This window comes from Sphaeramia orbicularis, chromosome 13, assembly GCF_902148855.1.
Source record: "Sphaeramia orbicularis chromosome 13, fSphaOr1.1, whole genome shotgun sequence".
In the NCBI taxonomy this organism is placed as follows: Eukaryota; Metazoa; Chordata; class Actinopteri; order Kurtiformes; family Apogonidae; genus Sphaeramia; species Sphaeramia orbicularis.
The window spans coordinates 869,128-893,149 of record NC_043969.1 but is presented as its reverse complement, the minus strand read 5'-3'; the positions used below and the strand labels follow the sequence as shown (position 1 = coordinate 893,149).

The 24,022-nt window shown below is 39.5% G+C and overlaps 1 protein-coding gene across 1 annotated transcript; it reads right to left on the bottom strand.

The window, feature by feature from the left end:
• Positions 1–12,493: 12,493 nt before the first annotated feature.
• Positions 12,494–22,323, bottom strand: lhx1a (LIM homeobox 1a). The gene is made up of 5 exons (XM_030153069.1): positions 21,342–22,323; positions 19,345–19,568; positions 17,733–18,016; positions 15,549–15,714; positions 12,494–14,503 (listed from the first exon to the last, which is right to left on the bottom strand). Exons 1-5 carry the CDS (start codon positions 21,509–21,511, stop codon positions 14,124–14,126), a joined length of 1,224 nt encoding a protein of 407 aa, XP_030008929.1. The 5' UTR covers positions 21,512–22,323; the 3' UTR covers positions 12,494–14,123.
• Between the last annotated feature and the right edge of the window lie 1,699 nt (positions 22,324–24,022).

The following is a 24,022-nucleotide window of genomic DNA, read 5'->3' as shown; positions in this document are numbered from 1 at the left end:
GTTACATACCAATTATAAGTAAAACATTCAGTTTTATACTGATTCTAAACAGCAAATTATAGCTACGTGTATACACAATTTCTCAGGAGCAAGCTACTTTAAAAGCAGGAGAGAACTCTGTACGCAATTTAGCATGATTTACTCGTCAATTAAACCAAAACATTCCAGAAATTGTTTTTTTTTTCTGAGTACAGTTAGCAATACAGCAATCTTTGACAGCAAAGAAGAAAGATTTTGGGTCTTCATTGACCAGCCAGGCAATGAGTAGATGAGAACATGTAGATGAGAACATGTGTGGGTTCTCTGGGTCCTCTGGCTTCCTTCCACCGTCCAAATACATGCACCTTAATAGGTTAAACAGTCAGTCGAACTCAGCCATAGGTGTGAATGTGAGAGTGAAGGGTTGTTCTTTGTATTTGTCAGTCCTACCATGAACTAGCGACACATCCAGGGGGTTATCCAGGGTGTACTCATTTGCCAAGGGGATAGGCTCTGACATCCCTGAGACCCTCTCAAGAATTAAGCAAATTGGAAAATGAATGAATGAACAAACTTTGTCGTCCAAAAATTGGCTTTATTTTACCAAAAACAAGTTGGAAAAAATTTTAATTCCAACTACCAACCAAGCATCACAATGTATTTCTGCAGACTCGTTCCTGAGCAGCAGCTCAATCAGGTCCAGTTTCATCAAAAGTAAAAGTATTTTGTCTGCACAGATTATATTTGGTGGCATGGACCTGTTTTTGGAGCTTTTTGCTGATCGTGGTGTAGACATATGAACCCATGAAGACCCAAACATCCACCATCGACCAAAACCATCTACTGAGCTAAACTGTTTAATACCTGTTGATCCACTAATTCTATCGATACATGTAAATAATTGGTGTAAAAAAACAGTTCTTCATCTTTTCATGGTCATCAGATATGACCCATTTAGATGTTCAGGGGCTCCGTAGTTACCGTGGAAACACCGTCATCTTCTACAACATTGATTCACCAGTAAAACCCATGGAGTTGGATCACTGACAGTGGATGGACACACTGGGTTTATGTTCAGTTAATGATCAATTTCACTAAAAAAGCCGCTTTTTCTTCAGTTTTCTCTGTTTCTGATATAATAACCCTCAACTTTAATCTGACCGTTATGAACATCTACATGGTCAGTAAATTAAATATAGAAAAATATCTGGTTTTCACTGGGAAAAAAATTAAATACAGAGGATAATACTGCAATAAATGATGATAAATCGCTCAAGAAAGGTTAAATAGAGAAAAAAAAAAATCATTTGGGACCTGACACAAACGTAGCACTGGGTCTTTATGGGTTACTGCAGTGGTTTCCAACCTTTTTTGGCTCATGACTCCATTTTAACATCACAAATTTCTGGCGACCCCAGACATTCAAAATGGAGATATTTTTCTGCTAAAATTAAATTTTTTTTGATCATGTAATAGTTTGCTGTACTATGTTGCAAATAAACGTTAACTTTAGACAACATTTAGGCTATATAATCCTGCTATATAATGCACGTGGTCTGTTAGGGACCAAGCAGCAAGATGACCAGGAGACAGGACTAAAGATTCACAAGTGGGTTTTTATTTACCCAAAGTTATTCAAAAAAAAAAAAAATTACAAACGATAATTTTAACAAGTACATATATAAAAGAAGTCAACATAACACAACTGTGCTCAAAAATAATAGCAACTAAGGCTGAGAACACAAACTGACAAAACCTGACCTAACAAAATGAGACAAAGGGGAACATATATAGTGGTTTGGCCAAACCATGAAATAAACAGGGGAAAACAAAATGAACACTAACTACAACTAAATACAACTGAAACCCTAATAACACTAAATCCCCCCCCCTGCCACCACAGCCCATGAGGCCAATGAGGTGGCTGCAGTATAGAGGTCCGCTCCACCCTTAGCCCCGCCTTTTTCACATCCGGATGGTGCCAGGACACGCCACACGGTAACTCAAACAACAGAACTAAAGACAACAAACAAACAAACAAACAAACAAACAAAGACAACAAATAACACTGGATTACAAAAAAATGTTTTTTGCAAGTTAAGTTGTCTAGGTTTTTTCAGCTGAATTCGGACCATTTTGCAGCGCTAAATCCAAAAATGACATCTGTTTTTCTCAATCAGGTCAGGTTTTTTTTTTGCTAATTTGATTTTGAAAAATTTGATCTTCTCACTAAATTGATTACATTTTTGTGACTTTATCAGTTGATTTTTTTTATATAGTTCTCACCCAAAATAGGTTTTAAGAGAAAAAAAATCATTTGATCACTTGATTCCTGTTAGGTACAATGGTGTATTCAGCGCAGATGTAGCAGAATACGTCAGGCTTATTTATGCAAGATCTTCTAGTCGAAGCCATTTCATTCACCTGTAATATTAAAAAAAACATTAATTATGAATTGGCAAAAGTACAATCTTCAGAACTCGTTTACTGCAAGAAATATGAAAGAATTTTGTATCATATGATGTGAAAATGCCCATAAATGTAAGCAAAAATGTTCAAAAGCCAAAATGTAGCATAATTCAGAAAGTTGACCTGATTGAGCAAAATTAATGTGATTTTTGGATTCAGCACCAAAATTATGCTAAATCAGCTCAAAAAACTGAAACAATAAATTTGTTGTTGACCAGTGTTATTTAATTGTCACCCTACGCTGTCACTATATGTGCACCTATATCTACAGTGTAAGATTAAAAAAATAAAGAAATACAAAATAAACTAAACCGTGTATGATAAATGACTGACTGCACATGAAAACCATGTGCTGCTAACCAAACTCATAAAAAATAATATGATATGAAACTAATATGATGATGGTGTGTTTGTGAAGACATTACCCTTGTGTGGCTGTGTCCACCACATGGTCCGTCCAGCGTCTGGTGTCTGATCGATGTTGCAGCACGGGAGGGTGTTTTAGCCACGGGTACAATGCCACTAGTGTATATAATGCACCTTTTTAGTGTCTGCTTCTCAGTTTCTCTTAGATGTCTTAGCGGGGCCAGGTGGGTGAAGAAATCTTTCCGTTCTCTGTTCGGTCTGGTTTTCTGACTGCGACTGTGTCCGGGCAGGTTGAAGCGTAGTAACGCATGTGGTCACATGATCAGGTTAATAAAGATATGGCCTCTCAGTTATTGTTTCCTGCATTTTATTTGAACTTGATTTTTATTATTAAAAGTGTGTGGTGTTTTAATTATAATGAAATATATGTTGAATCATTCAAAAATATTTTTATTTATTTATTTTTTTTTAATCAATTACTATAAATTTCAGGCGACCCCACGTGGAGTCACAACCCCAGGGTTGAAAAACAGTGTGTTAATGTCAGGCAGGATGTTCACACCTTCCTGCTCTCTTATGAGCGTACATGGAAGTCAAGTAAAGGAAGGCAGCAACACAACCCCCTATAGCAGGGCTGTCAAACTCATTTTAGTTCAGTCCCACATTCAGCTAAATTTGATCTGCAGTGGGCTGAACCAGTCAAATAACAGAATACTATATAAATAATATCAACTACAAATAGTTCTCTATGTTTAAGAGCAAAAAAAGTAAATTTACATTATGATAAGGTTTACATCTACAAACTGTCCTTTGAAAAGATGTGAATAACATGAACAAACTGAAAAAATAAGTGTAACTTTAACAATATTATGCTTCAGTTTATCATTTACACATGTACTTTATATATAACTTACAGATCACAGTGGGTCTACAAATGCACAAAACTTTTAGTAACAGGCAGAATATTGTTAAAATTGTACTTATTTCTCTTAAGACATTTCAGGTTGTTCATATTTGTTCAGGTTATTCACTTTTTTTTTTTTTTTTTTTTTTGCAAAATTTAGTGTAATTACATGAAAATATTTACATTTACAATGAGAAACATTTGGAGTCGTCATTATTCATATGTTATTATGATAGTATTTGACTGGTCCTGTCCACTGCAGATTGAATTGGTCTGAATGTGGAACCTTTTGTTAATATCTTAGTGTAATTTTTGCATTTCACAAATTCATCCTGCAGGGCCGGACTGGACCCTTTGGTGGGCCGGATTTGGCCCCCGGGCCGTATGTTTGACACCCGTGCCCTATAGGGAATAGGACAGAGCAGGCATCAACAGATGACACCGATTAAGTCAGACACAGAATGAAAAGATGCATTTGAGGTAGAGAAGGGTCATGAAGAACAGCAACGATAGCAGCAAACTGAGGCAGATAAGCATTTTAAAGATGGCACCCTGCGTGGGATTAACCAATAGGATGCACCGAAGTGAACCAGCTGATGTGGGCTAGCACTGAGATCAGCTGCTGTTAGTCATGCATGGTGTTCTGGACTCGACTTTATGGTCGACTTGAACAAACGCAACGTTCGGTTTACATTCAAGATATTTTTGTGAGGTTACAACAACTTTGTCTTTTAACCTTTGAACACCAACATCAGTTCAACCTTGAGTTCAAGTGATTGTTTATCCATGACAGAAATCTGCTCATGTTTCAGTGTTCATTTGACCAAAACTACGATACGTCTCTCTGAAACGGGTCTCTCAAACTTGCGGCCCGGGGGCCATTTGAGGCCTGTGGGGTGATATTTTGTGGCCCCCTACTTGACATCAAAGTGTAGTGTTAGTGCAGCGTAGTGCATACGTAGTTCTCAAACGCACCTTTTTGCTGAGTCTGGCCACGCTTTTATTTTATTTATTTTTATCACTTATGGGCTACCATAGATAGTCTCTGACAGCTTCCAGTGGCATTTGTTGTCAACAGTTGTCAAGCTAGCCAACTGCAAAGTACCAGGGGAAGTATGAATGTTAGTCACGTAGTTGAAACATATTCCGGAGTGACACCAAGTGGACCGACAATATCTGCCATCCCCCTTTTCATGTTTCTAAAAATGTGCCATGAAGAGAAAGGTTGGTTACAAGCTCAGCAAGGTTCTAATAGTTTTGGATTTTTCATTATAGTTTAGTTTTATTTAGTTTAGACTTTTTTTTTTTGCCTCAAATTCAGTTCGTTTTAATTAGTTTTTAGAGCAGGTTTGCTAGTTTTTATTAGTTTTCATTATTTTCTAAATGCTTAGTTCTAATATTAGTTTTAGTTTTTTTCATATCTTTTCTCTTCTTCTCTGTCGTCATATTCAAATCAATCCCAGACAGGACTCTGCTGCTTTAGTCTCCATGTTTCCAGGTAGAGTGGGGACCAGAAGACGACTGGAAACCACAAGTGAACACAAGTGACGAATGATGCTGCTAGCTAAAATTGCCTGAGCAAAATAAATCGATTTCATATCAATCCAACATTGACAAAGACGAAAATGAAGGGAATTTTATCCATAATTTTTATCTGTTTTAGTTAGTTTTGTAAACACACAATACAGTTTCAGTTAGTTATTGTTTTTTTCTTTTAATTATAGTTTTCATTTATTTCAGTTAACGAAAATGTTTTTTCAATTCTAGTTTTCATCATTTCGTTAGTTTTCTGTAACGATAATAACCTTGGAGCACAGGCAATTTCAGGAAAAGTGGCAGATGGAATATTTTTTTGTGGCGCACAGGGACACTGCTACATGTCACATATGCACAGAGAACGTTGTGAGTAGGGATGCAACAATATGAAAATTTCATATCATGGTTATTGTGACCAAAATTATCACGGTTATCATTATTATCGTGGTATTGCTGAAATTGTGCTCAAAATGTTCAAAAAGTACTGATACACACACTGAAATAATTTAACCAAGTTGTATTTTGAAAAAAACAACAACAAAAAACCCAAAACAAATAAAATAATAGTCACAATGTCCCTTCTGCTGCAGAAACATTCAAATATTAACCCTTAGTGGTCTGAGCCTATTTTGTCCGTTTATCAGTCCTTTTGATTTGGCCTTTATATACTATAGAAACAAATGTTTACTATCCCCATGTTTGGGATCTGTTTTTCAGCACAACTTCATCTATCTCATCTGTCTATTATTTTTTCACTTTAATCTACTGTATCAACACAGAAGGCTAGAAAACACAAAAAAATATAAGATCCAATTTGAAAAATGTATATACTTTATTGCATAAATAACACACAGATGTTTAATGAACCTTTTCAAAGACTTTAAAAGTGAATTCTGGTTCCAAATATTAGGTAGGAACAATTAAAATTGTAATAAATTAAAACTATACTCAAGTATTTGACATAAAAGCAGATATTTACATAGGGTTTTTTCCCTAAAAGTACGATAGTCAAACACAGTTATCATGATAATTAGAATTTAAACGGTAATACTAACCATCTGCAATTTTACCATGGTTCATCGTTTTACTGGTAATCATTACATCCCTAGTTGTGATGTATAAGGAATACAACGTCTGACATCATTACTCAACCAGACATGCTGAAGAGTTTACAAAATACCAGGGAGATGAGAGAAAGAACCAAGTCACCAATCTGAAAAAATGTCTATTGAGCAACAAGATTTATTCAAGGAAGTAAACAGAGAGAATGAAATTAGCAGTTGAAGCGAGCTACGTGGTGAGTCCGATGATTTCTAGGGCCGGAATGTCATTCAAAGAAGTTGAGTTAATCAAAAAGTGCATGTTACAAGCTGTGAGTAAAGTAAAGAAACCCTTTTTTTGTGGAATACTCAGTGCGGCCCAGGCTCTACCACCAGCAGCCCCCAGGTGAGTTGAGTTTGAGGCCCCGCTGTAAAGAATAAACACCAAATTTTGTGATTCAAGTGGCCGTCTGAGCAGCTAAAGTTTACCACGATCAAATTAAAACCCCTCACATTGCACTTTTGCCCTGACTTTGCAGACCCAGAGTCACAGTCACAGAAACGACTGTGGGTTAAAGCAGCAGCTCTAATACTCAGACCAAGACACTGGGGTCAAAGGTCACAGAGGGCAAAATATGCTAATATGAAGTTTGATTTATTCATATTCTATTTAGCAATCAGTGTAATTGTGTGTGTGTGTGTGTGTGTGTGTGTGTGTGTGTGTGTGTGTGTCAAACCAAACATAAACATTAGGAAATAAACCTTTAAGGAAGTGAATTAAATGTGTTAAGTGTGTTACTTTTTGTAGGTGTGTATTTATAGGAAAAAGAGATTTTTAATGTCAGTGAGCTTTTTTTTCTGGTTAAGTAAAGGTTAGATATATTTAATCTGTCTAACGAATGCTTCTTTCTAATTTTTTAATCGTGTGATATTTTATCTATTTACATGTGATAATACATCTCATTTTATTTTTTAATTTTTAACTTTTCACAGTAGCCTACCCTACATTGTTTGTTTTTGTAATGATCATCTTCCACCCATTATCAGACAGACACTGCATGACACATTTTCAGAAGTTTTTCCACAGTTGTACAAAGAGTGTTTCTTTGCGATCGCACATTTCACACATTAGTTTCTTTTTGAATTGAATTTTGACTGAGGCAGGTTCTACATCTGCTGTCCACAGATCTGGTGTGTCCCGTCCAGAGCAGGTTGGGCTGGTTGGCAGGTGGTGGAAAACAAAACCAGAGGCTATTACCCCTGTCTTTCCTCTGTTTCCTTTCTTTCAATAAATCTGTATAAAACATGAAAACACACACACACACACACACACACACACACACACTTGTAATTAAAGTGGGAATGTCTGGTTCACAGATAGCTGTGTTCTATGGAGAATCTGAAGTAACCAATCAGATCTTCATTGGTTATCAAAGGTCTAAAAATCTGGATTATTATAATATATAATAATAGTAGTATTATGATATAATAATCTATATCATAATACTGGAACGGCTCAGTGTGTGTGTGTGTGTGTGTGTGTGTGTGTTTTTTTTCATGTTTTCTGCACAGTTCTGAAAAATTTGGCATGTTTGTAACTGGCCAATCTGGTACCTACAGTTGAGGAATAGTCTCATCTCCACATTAAATATCTTGCCAAGTTGATCGGACCAATATTTTGGCAGATATTAGTCATTTTGAATTCAACAGCCTTATAATCACATTGCTCAGTTGACCAGAAGTGCAGTACCACGCTGCATGATGGGAAATGAAGTTAAAAACAGGATTTACTAACTTCAGTCCCTAGATATGAGGGCCGTTCAATAAGTTCATGGCCTCACCCAGAAATACTGGTTGTTATAATACAGGATGTTACATTCTTTCGTGATGGGATAGTGATGCTTGAACATCGATGGACCAAGTGCATTGCAGTAAATGGAGATTATGTTGAAAAATAAAATATAAATTATCAGTCTGTGTTGTTCTGTTCTGGGTGAGGCCATGAACTTACTGAACGGCCCTCGTATCTGTATTAATATGACCTGTGGTTCCCCATGGGTCAACGCACTAGTATATTATATTATATTATATTAAAATGCTTTCTCAAAGTACAGTCAAGACGTGTATGCATTCAGCCAAGAATGCATTAAATTCAAGTTCCTTTCTGACCAGTACGTACTGACACGACGACCAGGACAAACAGGCTTAAAAAGTTTTGTTTGTAATAATTAATATACATCTAACATAATGTTCTTTATTTTTTATTTGTAACAGTGATAGTCCTTTAAAATCATGGAAATGACACATTGATGTGTTAATAATATGACTGATGTTAGCATTCATTACAATATTTACTTCATGAAACATGAATGCACATTTCTAAATAGCTTTTCAGTCCAAAACACATACAGATCATACTCTACTTGAACTTCCTATTCACTTACCACTCAGAAACCCTGTAGTAATGATGATACACCGCAGTGATATCACCAAAAGAGCTATGTGCATTCTCACTATAACGTCACTTCACATCATGAATAGAAGTTCTTATTTTCAAGTGCACACAATTTAATCTCTTTTTAATAACATGTTTTTCTGATGGAAAACTCACTCCTCATTGGATTTACACTTAATCAGACTTTACTGGAGGCACACAAAGCAGCATTTCTGTTTGAAATGTATAGTTTTTAATCACCTACATGGAAGAATGTTTATATTCTGCTTTTAACAACAAAGAGAAATTCACATTTTTATTGCTCGATTTAATTTGTCCAATCAGTGCATTAATATATATGACCATTTGAGTTTTTACACCGATAGCGTATTAATGAATCTGTCTTTACCGTGATAATCCTTTGCAGTAATTTTGATTTGATTTAAGGGTGTATCATTAGAATTGGAATTCAAATATTTCTAAATTCCTGGTTGCCAACAAAGTCATACAATAATTTTCTCTATAAAGTGTTCATAAAATAATTCATATGGCATCCTTAATGAAGACAAAAATGGAGAACAAAAGTGATAGCTGTCTAATTTTATTATTATTGTATGTTCTGTAATATTAAGAAAAAGATAAATAATGTTTTAAATTTTATATTCTCCTTCAAATCTCTGCACTGCAACTCTTACTTTAATATGTGTGTGTTTTGGTTTTATGTGTTGTTTTCTTACTTGCTATTTTTTAATCACCTTTTACATGTTTCTTTTATAATGTTTCAAATGTGTTTCTTTTTCCCTTGTTGTTGTGTTTCAATGTCCTGTGTGAAGCACCTTGAATTGCCTTGTTGCTGAAATGTGCCTTGCCTAATGTAATTTTTTTTTCTTCTTGCTTCCTTTTTGCACTGTTATTCCATATTCCATATCATATACAACTTAACTGAGGGATTTGTCTTTCAGTGTTGCTGTTGTGGTTTAATTCTGTCTTTGCCTCTTTTTTTTTTTTTTCTTTAAATATTGAACTTAGGGATGTGACCATTACCGGTATAACAATAAACCGTGGTAAAATTCCCGACGGTTAGTATTACCATGTAAATTCTAATTATCATGATAACCATGTTTGATTACCGCACTTTGAAAGAGAAAGAGAGAGAGAGAAACTATTTATCTATGAAAAAGAAACTAAAACAGCTCAAACTTGATCTGGAAAATGGTCAAACAGTGTCCATGAGGTTCCATCTTTAATGCACATGTGTATGTTTGATGTTTACATGTTAATATTTGAATGTTTCTGATACAGAAAGTACATTGTGCCGATTATTTTGTTGTTGTTGTTTTTTTTTAAATACAACTTGGTTAAATTATTTCAGTGTGTGTCTTAGTAGTTTTTGAACATTTTGGCACAATTCAATAATACTGCGATAATAATGATAACCGTGATCATTTTGGTCACAATAACAGTGATATGAAATTTTCATATCGTTACATCCCTAATTAGACTTTTTCTTTTCTTAATATGTTTGGTCAATGCTTTTTTTTTTTTTGCCTTACGAGTCTCATCCTCTTTTGTTTGTTCAAGAAAAACAAAGCTGCAAAATCCCTACCTCTGCAACATAGGAGTATATTCCTGCTGTCAGGTTCCTTGTGCAGAGCAGTAAAAGTTGGCGGTTTAACGAAGTAGCTGCGGTTGAATCATTCTTGCGTTATGCCACCCATTGCTACACCCGGAGGAAATCAGATGTATTTGCAGGAACTGCCACAGATTATTACTTAAATAGTAAAGAAAAGGACAAGTTAAACATGTCGTTCCACCTTTATTCTATGAGAGCAGGAGGAGGTGTAAAGCGCAGTGAGGTGGTAAAACAAACAGCTCATCAGCAGAGGTCAGCTTATCAGGCTGCTACATGACTGTGGATCACCCACTCACTGAGTATCGAGCCAGGGAAATGTGGCTCAGCCATCAACCGGCCTGCTCCATTGATTAACAGCGTTTTCTCATTCCTGGCCAAGAAATTGGCTTCCCCCGAAACATGTGTCGTTTGTTTGAGGAGAAACGAGGAGCGGTGCCATGTGTTTGTGTGCTTACGCTACGTTCGCACTGAGGAGAGGGTACACTTCCAGCTGAGCCACTCTGCATTTTGAAACCAGCAGCCAAATGCTTCTCATATGGAGAGGGACTCGAAAAAACCCCTCTCAGTTTGAATGCAAGTATCTCAGTGTTCGCCTGCTGGGCCTGATCTTCCTATTGGCTCAATATTTTGGCCCCCGTTGTACCCCAAAGTAAACCATTTTGTAGTTCCCCCACCTCCCCCTCCCCTCTCTAAGCATTTATCCCCCATCACCCCTCCTTATCACACACACATGCAAATGCAGTACACTTATTTTGGATCCCAGTGGGTGTGTGGGCTATTCAAATGTCCTGACTCAGAGATTTAAAATGTCATCTAAAACCCATTCAGTGCTGTTAAGGCTTGTTTTATTTTTCCAGCGTTAAACTACAAGGTCAGTTTGCAACAACAGCTGATGAGCGATCAATAGGAGATTTGAATTTAAAGAGCCGTGGCCCCGGGGACGGTCAGTCGGCGGTGCACGGTGTTACCACAGGCGGGTCTAAGCCCTGGGGCTCAACAGAGACCTATATCCTTCCACAGCTCCCACCAAGACCCTCCAACCCCCACCTCCCCAAGCTTGGTTAACTCTCAAGACCATGATTAATTCATGGTGGATTACAGTCTGGAGGCAAGGGAGAAAACTGGGATTGCATACGGTCCTAACTGCACATGGGGGGTTAGGGAGATAAAGGTTCCCCTGGATTCATGCCACAATCCCGCTGCCCGACTCGTTTCCCTATAACTATGAATAATTTTTTTATCCTCTCCAGAAAAAGATCACGCCTCAGTGTTTGGCTGCTTGATTATTATTATGGCTGTGTTCTGCAAAATAAGTTAGGAAAAGTCCCTCCCAGTCGTCAGACCGAACCGCAAGAGCAGTAAGCTGCAGGGAATAATAATGTAGGAGCTGGCTAATAAAAGCATAACAAGCAGGAGAGCTGCGGTCAAGGTAATTTCATCATTGTCCTTCACAGTTGCACAGCTAACTGCTTATGATAAGTCGACAACCTCGCGTAAGTGAACGTCAGAGTCTGAGGTTGGAGCCAAAGTAGTTGGGGAAAGAAATGGCATCAGCATAAGTTGGGATTTCACTCCCCCTTGCGTTGGCTGCAGTGAGTCATACCGCTGCTTCCAACCAAATCAGCAGAAAAGTTTTTTGTTGTGTAAACCCTTGTTCTGTTTGTCTATGAATTGTTCTCAGAGCCATCAAGATGTGGTGCACTGCTGCGGCAAAGGGAGAAAAAAGAAAACTGTTACAGGATCGGTATCACAAAACTAATCCTGCATGAATCTAAAGCATGTTTATGAAAAAGCTTCCAAGTTCTCCTTCACACTCCTTCTGCCGTTTGGTGTCTTTTCATCACTTTCCAGCGACTGCCGTTTCAATTTCAGCCAATGTTTTTGAATCCCATTAATCAGAATTAACAAATGTTTACCTGTCACCATGTCTGCAAAGGCCAATTATTTCACACTCCGAGTGAAAGGAAAATTAGACATGTAGACAAAAAACCTTCATTATGAAATGAGTGACACTGGCCTGATAAGTACCGTAAAGAGAGCCCTGTGATGTACGGCTCCGCTGATGCTCTGAGATACAGAATACACTGAAATGGACGAGTATGCTGTAAAGTAGCTGCTCCAAAGAAAATATGTTAAATTCATACATATATTTTCTAGTTTTATTAGAAACACATTTCTGTCAACATGTTGTATTTATACAGTGAATGGTCTAATATGCACTGGAGGTCACATAAGCTTAGGTTTATTGGAACAATAAAAGACATACCATGAGGGCTTGATATTCAAAGAGATGTAGCAGTTACTAGCTGCATATTTGACCATCAATTTTTAATAGTTTGGATTTTTCTCCTTTGAAGACACAAAAATAAAACCTGTCTAAGTATGTTATATTAACAATTTTATGAATGTATCGTCAGCAGACTAAAAAATTAAGAAGTCAATTACTCCTTTTAAACACTTACATTATTTTTCAACACGTTCTGCAGATGATGGTGCAAAGCACTTTAACAGTATTTGTGCTATTCTTTTTTTTTTTCTTTTTTAAATTTGGCAACTGTCTACTTATGTTTTTATTGTTTTTTCAAACTTTTTTGTAAACAACATCTTGTACAAACTAGCACAGTGAACCACAACCTCAGCAAATGTGTTTTATCTCCATACAATATAAATGAAATCAATACAAAAGTTTGGTTGGTTGCTTGGAACATTTTTATGTGGATCAAGAGGTTCTAAAACATGGTTTTCGAGACTTCTGGACTCCTGAATTAAATAGATTACGTAAACAGTTGACTGTTCTAAGTCCCATTTAGAACCCCGGTAGAAGTTTTTTAGAAGGTAGACTTCATTTCAACATTTCAAGTTCACTTCCATTTTAAATAAAGGGATTGCAATCCATAGAGGGCTTTTACTGTGTTGCCTTTTGAAGGCGGTCGTCTTCGGATTTGGTGGAAATTCTGACACCAAGGAAAAAAAGAAAAGAAAGAAATAGTCCAGGAGGAGAAAGAATTTTCATTTCCTCTGGCCTCAGAAACATACATATAGTGTCAAAAATGTTAAGTGTCAATATGGCAAAGCCTTGAGAGGCAAAGAGGTCTGAGGAGCTTCTGAATAAATACAAGGGAAACAACTAGTGCCTCGAACACAGTCTGAACGCTGCTCAGCCTTCTTACAGTGCCAGGTCAGCACACACCCAACCCTCTGCCCCTTTATTCTCTCTGTAAAGCTATTGAAGTCTTTGACAGTAGCTAATGATGTTTTTGTGTTTGGAACATACTTCAGGAGATTTGGAAAGGGTTGTTTTTACCCCAGTGGTGAGTGTTAGGGGTTTGGTCACTACGCTTGGGCCACTGACAGGAGTCAGGAGAGGTGACAGGGTCCCCCAGGGGCCCAAAAAAAAGGGGGGGGGGGGGGGGTCATAGAAGGGGCAGTTCAGCAGTCTCGCCTAGTTACTTTTTTCACGTAAGTCCAGTTTTGGATTCAGGTCGGGCAGCAAAAGAAGCACTTGAAACACCAAAACACAATACTGAAGAAAATGTTCAGAGCATACTGTTTATGCCAGACACATTTCCCCATGAAAAACAAAACAAATCAAATGGAAAAAATAAATAAATAAATAGTAAAAACAAAATAAAGATTCTATCGTGTTGCCCTAACCCTGTCAATATCCATGTCCCTGTTGTTGACCCCAGCCCCCAACACCACCAAACATCACCACCCTCTGTTACCGAATCTCTTGCCAGTAGAGTCCACACTCTCAAAAAGCTACCACACAGTACCCTCGTTCATTTCTGAGGGCGGGTGGGACAGGTGGTTGCTGTATCCACTGCCGTTCAGCGAAAGTGAGGTAAAGGGTGGGCTGGGGCCGAACACTTCAGAGGAGATGCTATGCAGGGGCCCCGGGATGCCGGGCTCCGGGCTGGGGGAGTCCCCTGGGTGGTGGGACATGATATCGGAGAAGCGCTGCACTTCGCTGGAGGGGTGGTGGCCCGGCAGAGGGTGGTCCATACCTCCCAGAGGGGTCCCCGTGGGCCCCGAAGAGGGCACGAAGGGGAGATCGACCGGGGTCTGGGCCTGCGACGACGGAGGCCCCTGAGGGAAGAAGTCATAGTTCCCTCCTGGGCCGTAGTACTCGCTTTGATAATCTGCAGATCCAAGAGAAGAAGAAGAAGAAAAAAACCTGCGTTAGGTCTGAGAACAATGGGGGTGCAGAAATAATTCCACAGACTTTGAGGAATTCATTGAATATACATAGCTTGATTTGTATTAGAGAGAGAGGGAGAGAGAGAGAGACCCTCGCCGTGCTACATTAGTCACAGAGCACGTTACACTTAAATCAAAACTGCAGTTGGGTGGGGAGAACAACGTGGCCACAAAATTAATTAAAATGGGGGGCCATTTCATCAGCCATTCTACCTACTGAGACCGTTTTTTTTTTTTTCCAATTCAGCAGAATTTTGTAAGAGTTTTTGCTTCAGCGGAAAGGACAAAGGGCCCAGCACAAATGAAATTTCTCTGAAAATTATCAGATATTTCACAGCATTTCAAGAAGAGTGTGATATCAAATCACTGAAATGTAAACTAACTTTATTTTAACTTAAGTCACTACCCAGTGATTTCTAAAAGGCTGTGAAGGGGTCAGAAAAAGTATGTGTGTGTGTGTGTGTGTGTGTGAGTGTGTGTGTGTATATATATATATACATATATATATATATATATATATATATATATATATATATATATATATATATATATATATATATGTGTATGTATGTATATTTGTTCTTTAAATAATAACCTTAAATACTTAATACACTAACGATGTGAAACAACAGCAGAAAAATCTGTGCACGGCTTGAATCACAATATGGATTATATTACATAGATTATATGGATATTCATCTTTTACACATATGTGAAATAAGTGAATAAGTAAAAAAAAAGATAAAATGAATTAAGCAAGTATTTTAAGGGTGATTACTGCTTAGTAGTTTAGGTTACAAATACAGCATGAAGCAGATAATATTTAAAAATCAGTGAAATAAAATAGGAATGACTAAATTGAAAGGATAAACAAAAAAATTGTAGAAAATAAAAATCATACCAAACATGCTTTTCATTCACAAAAAAAAAAAAAAAAAAAACTGTTAAAAAATAATATTACTACAAAATAAGCAGAGTGGTCCTCACCTCCATAGTAGGAGAAGGGCCCGTTCGGGATGAGCTCCCCAGGCTCCAGCCGGTCCACCAGAGTCCTCATCCGCCTCGGGCTCCGGAAAAACGCGTGTCTCCGGGCGCCCAGCGCGCTCAACTGCTTCATGCGCCTTTCTTTGGAACGACGGTTCTGGAACCAGACCTGGAAACACACAGACAACAAACACACACTCGTCACTTCATGTCACCGTGCAAAAAAAAAAAAAAAAAACCGCAATGGGCTGCACAACGTGACGCCATTTTGATTGCAGTCAATATTCTGTGCGGGAGACGGAGAGGATGGAAAAATGGAGATGATGGAGAAGCAGACGGGCCGGTGGGATGCTGAGGGAGGAATTTTAGGATTTTTTTTCTCCCTTTTTTTTCTTTCTGGATTGCAGAAATGTGACGTGACAAGAGTAAATATGTAAACAAACATTTTTTTTTGAATATGCTAATTAAGCTCATTGTGTAAATGCACCTCCCATCATAGAGAAAGTGTAATTAGGTGTCATATTTACCTTGGCACCTGCACCGCCTTGGCTCTTATTAGAGTAAATACGCGCCTAGGATGCGTGTGTTTGGATGTTTTGCGGTGGGCCTGATGAGCCGGTGCGTTAAATCCGCAAAGGCTCTGCGGTGGAAAAAAAAAAAAAAAAAAAAAAAAGGGGGACTGCGCCCAATTATGGTTACAGGAGCGAGAGTCCCATCTAACCTCCTTAATGATCTTTAAACCCTCCATTTACTCCGACTGAAGGCTACAGCAGCGGGGGCTTAAAATCTCAAATTAATACTTAATAGGAGGGTTGTTACCGATATATTACCGGGCTCCTGGAGGTTATCATTTCCTAATCTATAGGCCGGCTTCCTTTAATTACGCTCTTCCTTTCCTTCATGCTCATACATATTAGATACTCCTACTCCGCCACTTTCTCTTTATCGCCATTAATCTGCTATGCTAACCCTTTTACCTGTGATCTGCCCAGCGGCCTAATCCCCATTATCAAGAGGTTTTTTTTTTTTTTTAGAAGAAATGTGTGAAAATGCAGAAAAGCCACTGTCCAATCATAGAACCTATGAAAACACACTGGAAATAATAATAATAATAATAATAATAATAATAATAATAATAATAATAATAATAGCAAGGCCTTCCCTTCAAAATAGCAGGCCTACTATTGTGTCTGATGTGTAATAATGTCTTCTGTTTGTTCCATTATTCCATCATTTACAATACGCACCAACGTTGGTGCGTAAAGGCACAGGGTTGGTATTTTATGACCGTTTTAGCAGGTATTAAAAAAATTACCGAATCACACATCATCAAGATAATAATAATAATAATAATAATAATAATAATAATAATAATAATAATAATGCTTTTTCGTGCGTGCTCCTTGTTTAACTTTGCGCGGCCCTGCTGTAATTCAGAGTTGTGGGAGACAGTCTGAAGACCCTTGAAACAGATTTGTGCCTTTCCACTTGGCTGGAAATGCTCTCAGCATGGCTAAATGTGGTCGCAAAACGTGATGGCAGCGCGATGCCAGGACTCCCAGCGCTCCCAGAGCTCCCAGCGTACCCGGCGCCAGTTGGCGACTTTGCCCCTACGCGCGCGCCAAGAATCCAAAATACCCATATAAATTACCCGTTTCCAAATCAACCTGGTCCGTGGGCCAATCTGCGGCTTAATGAATGCAATGTGAGCGCGCAGTTTGAGGGGAAGAGGCCTCCTTTAAAGAGGAGTGAAGGATGTGAAAGGTGAGGGGGGGGGGGGGGGTGTTAGGGGGGTGGAGCCTCTCTGATGGGATGAGGCCTTAACGGTCAGGGCAGTGGCAGCTTGGTGGGGACATTTTCCATAAAGTAGAAGCTGTTCCATCACACCTCTGGAACGGGTGCGGAACCGCCGGTAAAAGTGAAAGGGCGCGCGCATCCACCTCCTCAACCCGCGTGCCTCCCGCTATTTGGGTTTCATAATATTTTCAGACCAGATCAGAGGCGCAGATGATCCACTTCATGTTGTAAATGGATTATTAGGGAATGCTGTTCGTGTCTACAGCAGGTTTAGTCTGGAGCCAGGTGAAGCAGAGCAGGTCCAGGTTCGACTACATGTGCGGACATGCGCACTTCTGCTCGGAGCGCTTACGCCGTGCGTAACTCCTGGAGCTGTTGGCTGCTGTTTACCTGGATGACCCTCATGTTGAGGCCGGTCTCCTGGGCCAGCTGTTCCCTGATGTGTCTTGTGGGTTTGGGGGTGGCAGCGAACGCCGCCTTCAGCGTCTCCAGCTGCTTGGCCTTGATGGTGGTCCTGGGGCCGCGCCTCTTGCCGCCCAGGTTCTGGTCGTCGTTCTCGTTGTTCACCGTCTCCTTGTCGGACAGAGCCGCGATCTCCGTGTCCTTTAGGACCACGTCGTCCTGTAGCTGGTCTTGCGAGTCCGGTGATAAACTCGGATCGCTGCATGCCGTTACTGGAGAAAGTACAGCAGGATTAGGTGGGGATTTTTGAGGTGGAAATACAGTTTTGAATCATTAACTGATTAAAAAAAAAAAAAAAAAATCCACCAAATCTGCAAAATACATTTATCTGTGTTTGTGCCTGACCTCAAGGCGGTGATGACAGAATCACATGCAGGAATTAAATAAACACATATTTGCAAAGATGAAGATTAAATATATATTTAGGAGATTTCGGTGTGACCAAACACAATATTAACATAATAAATAGGCCATAAAATATTTGTTAGTGTTTTTTAGAATGTGAATCTGTGGGTATAAGCTTAGAAACAAAGAAACGACACTTAAGTGCCTCATTAACCCTTTCATGCACACTGGTCACTACAGTCTGCAGCTGTTCTCTGCTATATTTATAGATTTTATTGTTTCAGTTCCATATCAGCCAACACAGTGGACACTTATGCACCATCCCACAATAATACACTGACACTCAGACCATTACTGTAAATTTGCTGGTTTTGATAAACCAGATCTGCACTAACATGTTTGAGTGCAAATCAGTTGCTTGTTATTGATATTAGACTGTAATTAACAGGGTTTTTTTTAACAAAAGTTTGTTTGTTTGTTTGGTTTTTTTTTGCATCTTATTTCCATAAAGTGAGTAAAAACTAATATTAGAGTATGTTCAAATGTGACAAAACATCAGATTAGCTGTATTAAAAAAATGTGTCTCATAGTTCTCACACAGTATATCAGTGAATTCATGTTTCTTTGTTTCATAAATTAAACGCATGGTGTCCAGCTGAGTGGATATTTTTGTAACTCCAATAAAAAATAGGCTCATTAAAAAAAAAAAGAAAAAAAGAAAAAAAATCAATCGCATTGCTTTTTTTCATGCCTAAAGAGGAATACAAACACACAGGAAAAAAAAAATCTTGATTAAGGTTCTCATAATTCATGCATGAAAGGGTTAAAATACTTAATCAAACACTATTAGAACGGGACAAAGTCATTTAGCAGGTTTCAATTCCAGGCCCGTGGAAGGTCAAGTGTTCCTATTGGTCAGACAGATCAGAAAAGTGGAGCAGCAAATGGAACCATGGAACCATGGGAACATGGAACCAGAAGGACCAGTGCACTGGGTCTGGCTTGGACTGGACTCTCTCGGTGCCGTCTAAACCCTGCTCATGGAAATGATGAAGCCACTGCGGGGCTGAACACATCACATCCATCACAATTTAGCCCGCCTTGTGCTCACACACACACACACACACACACACACACACACACACACACACACACACACACACACACACACACACTGCCGTGGCTCCATTCGTACCTGAGAGCAGGTTGGTATCTTTTACACTGGCGTTGTTTAGGTAATCGTCTTTGCAAACGAATTTATTCTCGTCTATGATGTAGAGCTCCTCTCCGGTGGACAGCTGCTTGTTGCACATCATGCAGGTGAAGCAGTTGAGGTGGAACACTTTGCTCCGGGCCCTCCGGACCAGGTCGTTCGGAGAGATGCCCTGCGAACAACCGCCACACTTTGTGCCGAACCGCCTGTAAAAGGAAAAAAAACAACAAAAAATATAAGTGACAGTTAACCAGGATTATTTATAAGAGCTGCATTTTACACACAGCAATGATGGGACCTGACAAATTATTTATAAAGTACATTCAAGACTGATGGTGTTACGGAGAGGACTGAAGGATGAGCCGAGTTCAGTAGAAACCACTCAGAACAGATAAAAACGCATGTGCATCTGCTCCCTAATAATAATAATAATAATAATAATAATAATAATAATAATAATAATAATGGGCTAATCTTTTTCATATAAAGACACAGAAAAACTAAAAAGTTCTTAAATAAATTTAATAATCCACCCAATAAAAGAAATGTTGGCGCAAAAGGTTTTCAAAGGTAATGACAGAGTAATTCATAATATGAAAAACACAGAAAAAACCTACAAATACAACGAGGCATTTGGACAAAAATATCACTATTAAATTTTCATTTATTCGTCTATTTTTTACTTAACTTCTAAAAAACAAAGGCACGAAATTTTTAATTTCACTTGTAAAATAAAATGTAGTGATTTTATGTAATAATAATAATAATAATAATAATAATAATAATAATAATAATAATAATACCTGAATTAAATCTTCCTTTCCTTACATTTTTATATTTTGTCTAACACTGATGTTTTTTTTTAATCTCCCTTTTTCCGTGCAGGGGTGGAGGTGGTGTTAGCCTAAATCTCTAACACAGAATGCTGCTTTGGAAGTTGAAATGACCGCCGTGCCTTTGACTTCAGCGTTAAACAATGTGTATTGAGTGGTGCATGTGCACCGCTTGTTGACTGCTCGTCTGTGATTGCTTTGTCTGCGGACTTGATCTTTTCAACTAGTTTACTATTCAAATCCACTTATCACGTCCTCCTCAGTCGGACTGAGCAAACACACTGGGGCAGCCGCTGCTGTGGCCGGGGGTTTGATCCTGAGCACTGCCCCGGCTGTTGTTAAAAAAAAAAAAAAAAGAAAAAAAAGAAGAAACAGAAACAGCCAGCCTAAGTGTGATTTCCTGGGTGTCCTGCCTAACTCTGCGCCTCTCTCCCGCTGAGAGCCAGCACACGCGTGTTTAATGTTACAGCCCTGTTTTTGTTCCTTGTTTTGCATAAGAATCCAAATTAACAAGCTTTTAATTACTGTGTCCTAATCAAAGCTTCTGGTCTCGCAGTCGTCATTCACGCCTTCAGGCATGGACAGGTCAGTTTATCCATTTATTTTAAGAAAACAGGAAGAAAAGTCCAGCTTTCTACCGTGCAGTCAACACAAGTGCAGCTGCGTCTGTTCAATTACTTTTATATCATATAATTTTATTTATAATACTAGTTTATATATTTTTTTTTAAAATCTCATTTAAAATTGTTTTATTTTCCCAAGTCTGAAATAACAAGAATTAAGTGACTTTTTAAAATGTAGTATCCATATAGCCTAATATATTAGACCACACATTTTCTGGTAATTAATAGTAAAATATAACAGCCAACAGTGTAGCATATACAAACTTTTTTTTTTTTCAATAAATCTGCAACAGATTTATTGCAATATTTTGCAGTTACAAGTGTTATAATGGTTGAAAACATTAGTGTTAAATATGTGTTTTATAAGCCATTGTGTTTGCTCCTATCTTTGCCATAAATGTCTTCATGTGCTGCTGTGCAGGCCTGTGTCTGCTGCTTCTTCAGTCCACTTCACTGACCTAAAACCAGCTCTATGACCAAACCACTGCTCAGTTCTTTTTTTGTCACCTTCCCCGTTGCTTACCTAAAGAAATCATTTTTGCAGTACAGTCTTCCCTCTCGAGAAAAACATTTCTCTGTCAAATTACATTTGCACTCGCAGCACTGCACGCACTTGACGTGCCAGGCTCTGTCCAGCACGTTGAGCAGAAAGCGGTCCAGGATAGGCCTCTCGCAGCCGGCGCAGTGGACCATGGCTTTGGCTGGGCTACAACCCCACACTGGAGCACACACACACAAACTAAATCAACAGTACAGGCCGAGCATTGACTGCCTTCGTCCCGAGTATTTGCTTTCCACCCCCTCCTGCTTCGCCTGGAGCTCCCGGGTCAATGTGCGCGGAGAAGCCAGTCGATCAGGTGTCAACACGGATTTCTCCCTGCATGCGTAAAAAGGCTCAGCGTCCAAAAAACAGACGAGAAGGGATGGCGACCGCGTCCTCTTCCCACTCTCTCAGGTGCAAAAAACAAAAAACAAAACAAACGCAAAAGAAGAGTTAAAAAAATAATCAGTCCTTTGATGGATCCGGAGGAAAAAAAACAGTAATTCAACCAAAAATGTAGATTTCAGCGAAGTGGGTTCAGAGTGGAGGACCGGAGCCAGTCTGGTTGTCCCGGCTCTCTTGGAGGTGACGCATCGGCCGAGAGGAACGTCGTGTGCCAGTCAGTTCTGGAAGAGGCGTCTAATAAAAAGCTTTTAGGGCAGAGCTGTCACACAACAAGACACGCACGCCTATAAATAATGCACTGTACTTTGACATGGCAGCGAATCCACTGGACAAAAACCCGGAGAGAAACCAAATCACACACCCACAAGAGGATGACAAAAAAACGGAAAAGACTTTTCCCCTTCTCGTTGTGGCGGATGATCCTGTGGGTTCGGTCGGAGGCAGGGGATGCAGGGATGCAGGGATGCAGGATGCGCTGGCGGCTCCGGCAGTAGTCAGTGTGTATGCTGGGATGCCCTCAGTCTCCAGTACCGTGTGTATGCTGGGATGCGCTGGCTCTCCAGTACACTGTCTTGCTCCTAAAGCTCCAGCCCAGCCTTATTCCCAGCCTCCTGACGTCAGGCCTCGGCCAGACCAATCAGCGCCGTGCCATGCCAGCTACCATCAAGCCGCCCCATCATAACCCAGCGAGGGCTCTGCCTGCTATTTATGCCACACACTCAAGACACCAATTGTCAAGAATTTCCCTGCAAACTGTCATATGTTAGTGAATGTGTTTGGAGGAAGCGGACGCGGCGGAGGGCGAGCAGCGGCGGAGGGAGAGACGCCACTTTTCAGCTGCTGAGCAAATTGTCTTCTGGGAATGAGGGGGACATGAAGGAGGAATCTGTGCAGGTAGATATAGTGGCGTCTTCAGGATCCAGAAGCTAGAGGCGCATAGTGCATGGTGGCTCCCTCTTTATTCAGAATGCCAAGTTAGTTTTGCGCAAAAGTTGGGTGTGTTTCTGTTATGCTTCAAGACTATTTGGAATTTTTTTTTTTTTGGTCATCAATAAAGCAGCTTTGAGTTTAAAAAAAAAAAAGTCAACAGTCTTCTTTGCACCTGAACGCATCATCCATAGTTTCATGTTTGATTCCACAGCAGGAGGCTGGGCTGTGGTGATGGCTGAAGGGCTTTGGCGGCTAGGGTCCCTTTATTCTCCTGCTTTATTTACTTTTAGAATGTCCCCGCGTCTGAGAAGTGGCACACTTTTTTTTTTTTTTTTTTTTTTAACTTTGGTGTGATTGGGAAGTGTAAGACAAAAAGGCTCTAAAGTTGACGGGAGGCAGAGCTGAGCTTGGGCCCAGACACCTCGGACGATTCATTAGGGAAGTCCAATCCACTTCAAGTCCACCTTAAGTAAATGACACCGGGAGCCTTAACAGACTGCTGGATTATTAGTGGTTTCCCCCCATCAAAGAGAACAGTGGAGGCTTTTGTTTGGCTTTTTTTTTTTTTTTTTTTTTTTTCTTACATGATTGACTGATTTAAGACTCCGATGCGTATTAGGCTTATTTTCTGTGCTGCTCAGTGGAAGCAGGTTAGAGAGAAAGGCGGAAAAGTTTGCATGCTTGACGAATAAAATCGTTTTGTTCCACTAGTTATCTAAGATTAACCAGGAAATGTGTTAATTCAACAATAACTCTTCTATGGTGGTCTCTAAGATTGGAGTTAAATGGAATTTTCGGGAAGCATTAGAGGTTATTTTTGTGATTAAAAAAAAAAAAAAAAAAAATCAGAAATTGAGAGTGTGCTTGCTCCTTTGCTTGCCTGTAAAGCAGACTGAAGCTCAGTACTTAAAGCACTTTAATGTAGAAAAAGCGACCCGGGGACACGCATGTGTTTGTGCTTTCGCCCCCCAGCCCCTCTTGCATATGTGCTCCTTCTCATGCAGGACGCCCGCCCGCCCGTTCCCGTCCGCCCGTTCCCGTCCAGCTGCCTCCCGGCGCCGGGGGAGCGCCTTTTCAACAAGACATGTGTTAGTGGCTGGAAGAAAAACAGATAAGGCTGAAAACATACACGCCTGTTTCCCTCAGCCTCTCTCCTACTCCTCATCCTGCTTCTTCTTCTTCTTCTTTTTTTTTTTGGTCGTTTCCCTCCTTTTTTTTAACCCCTGTGTGTTTGCGGACGGTGCGTCTGCGCGCATTCTGCTGAGCATCTGGTTACGTTTCCATCAGTGAGAGCGGAGGGGTCATTGAGCTCCATGACAACTGGGCGG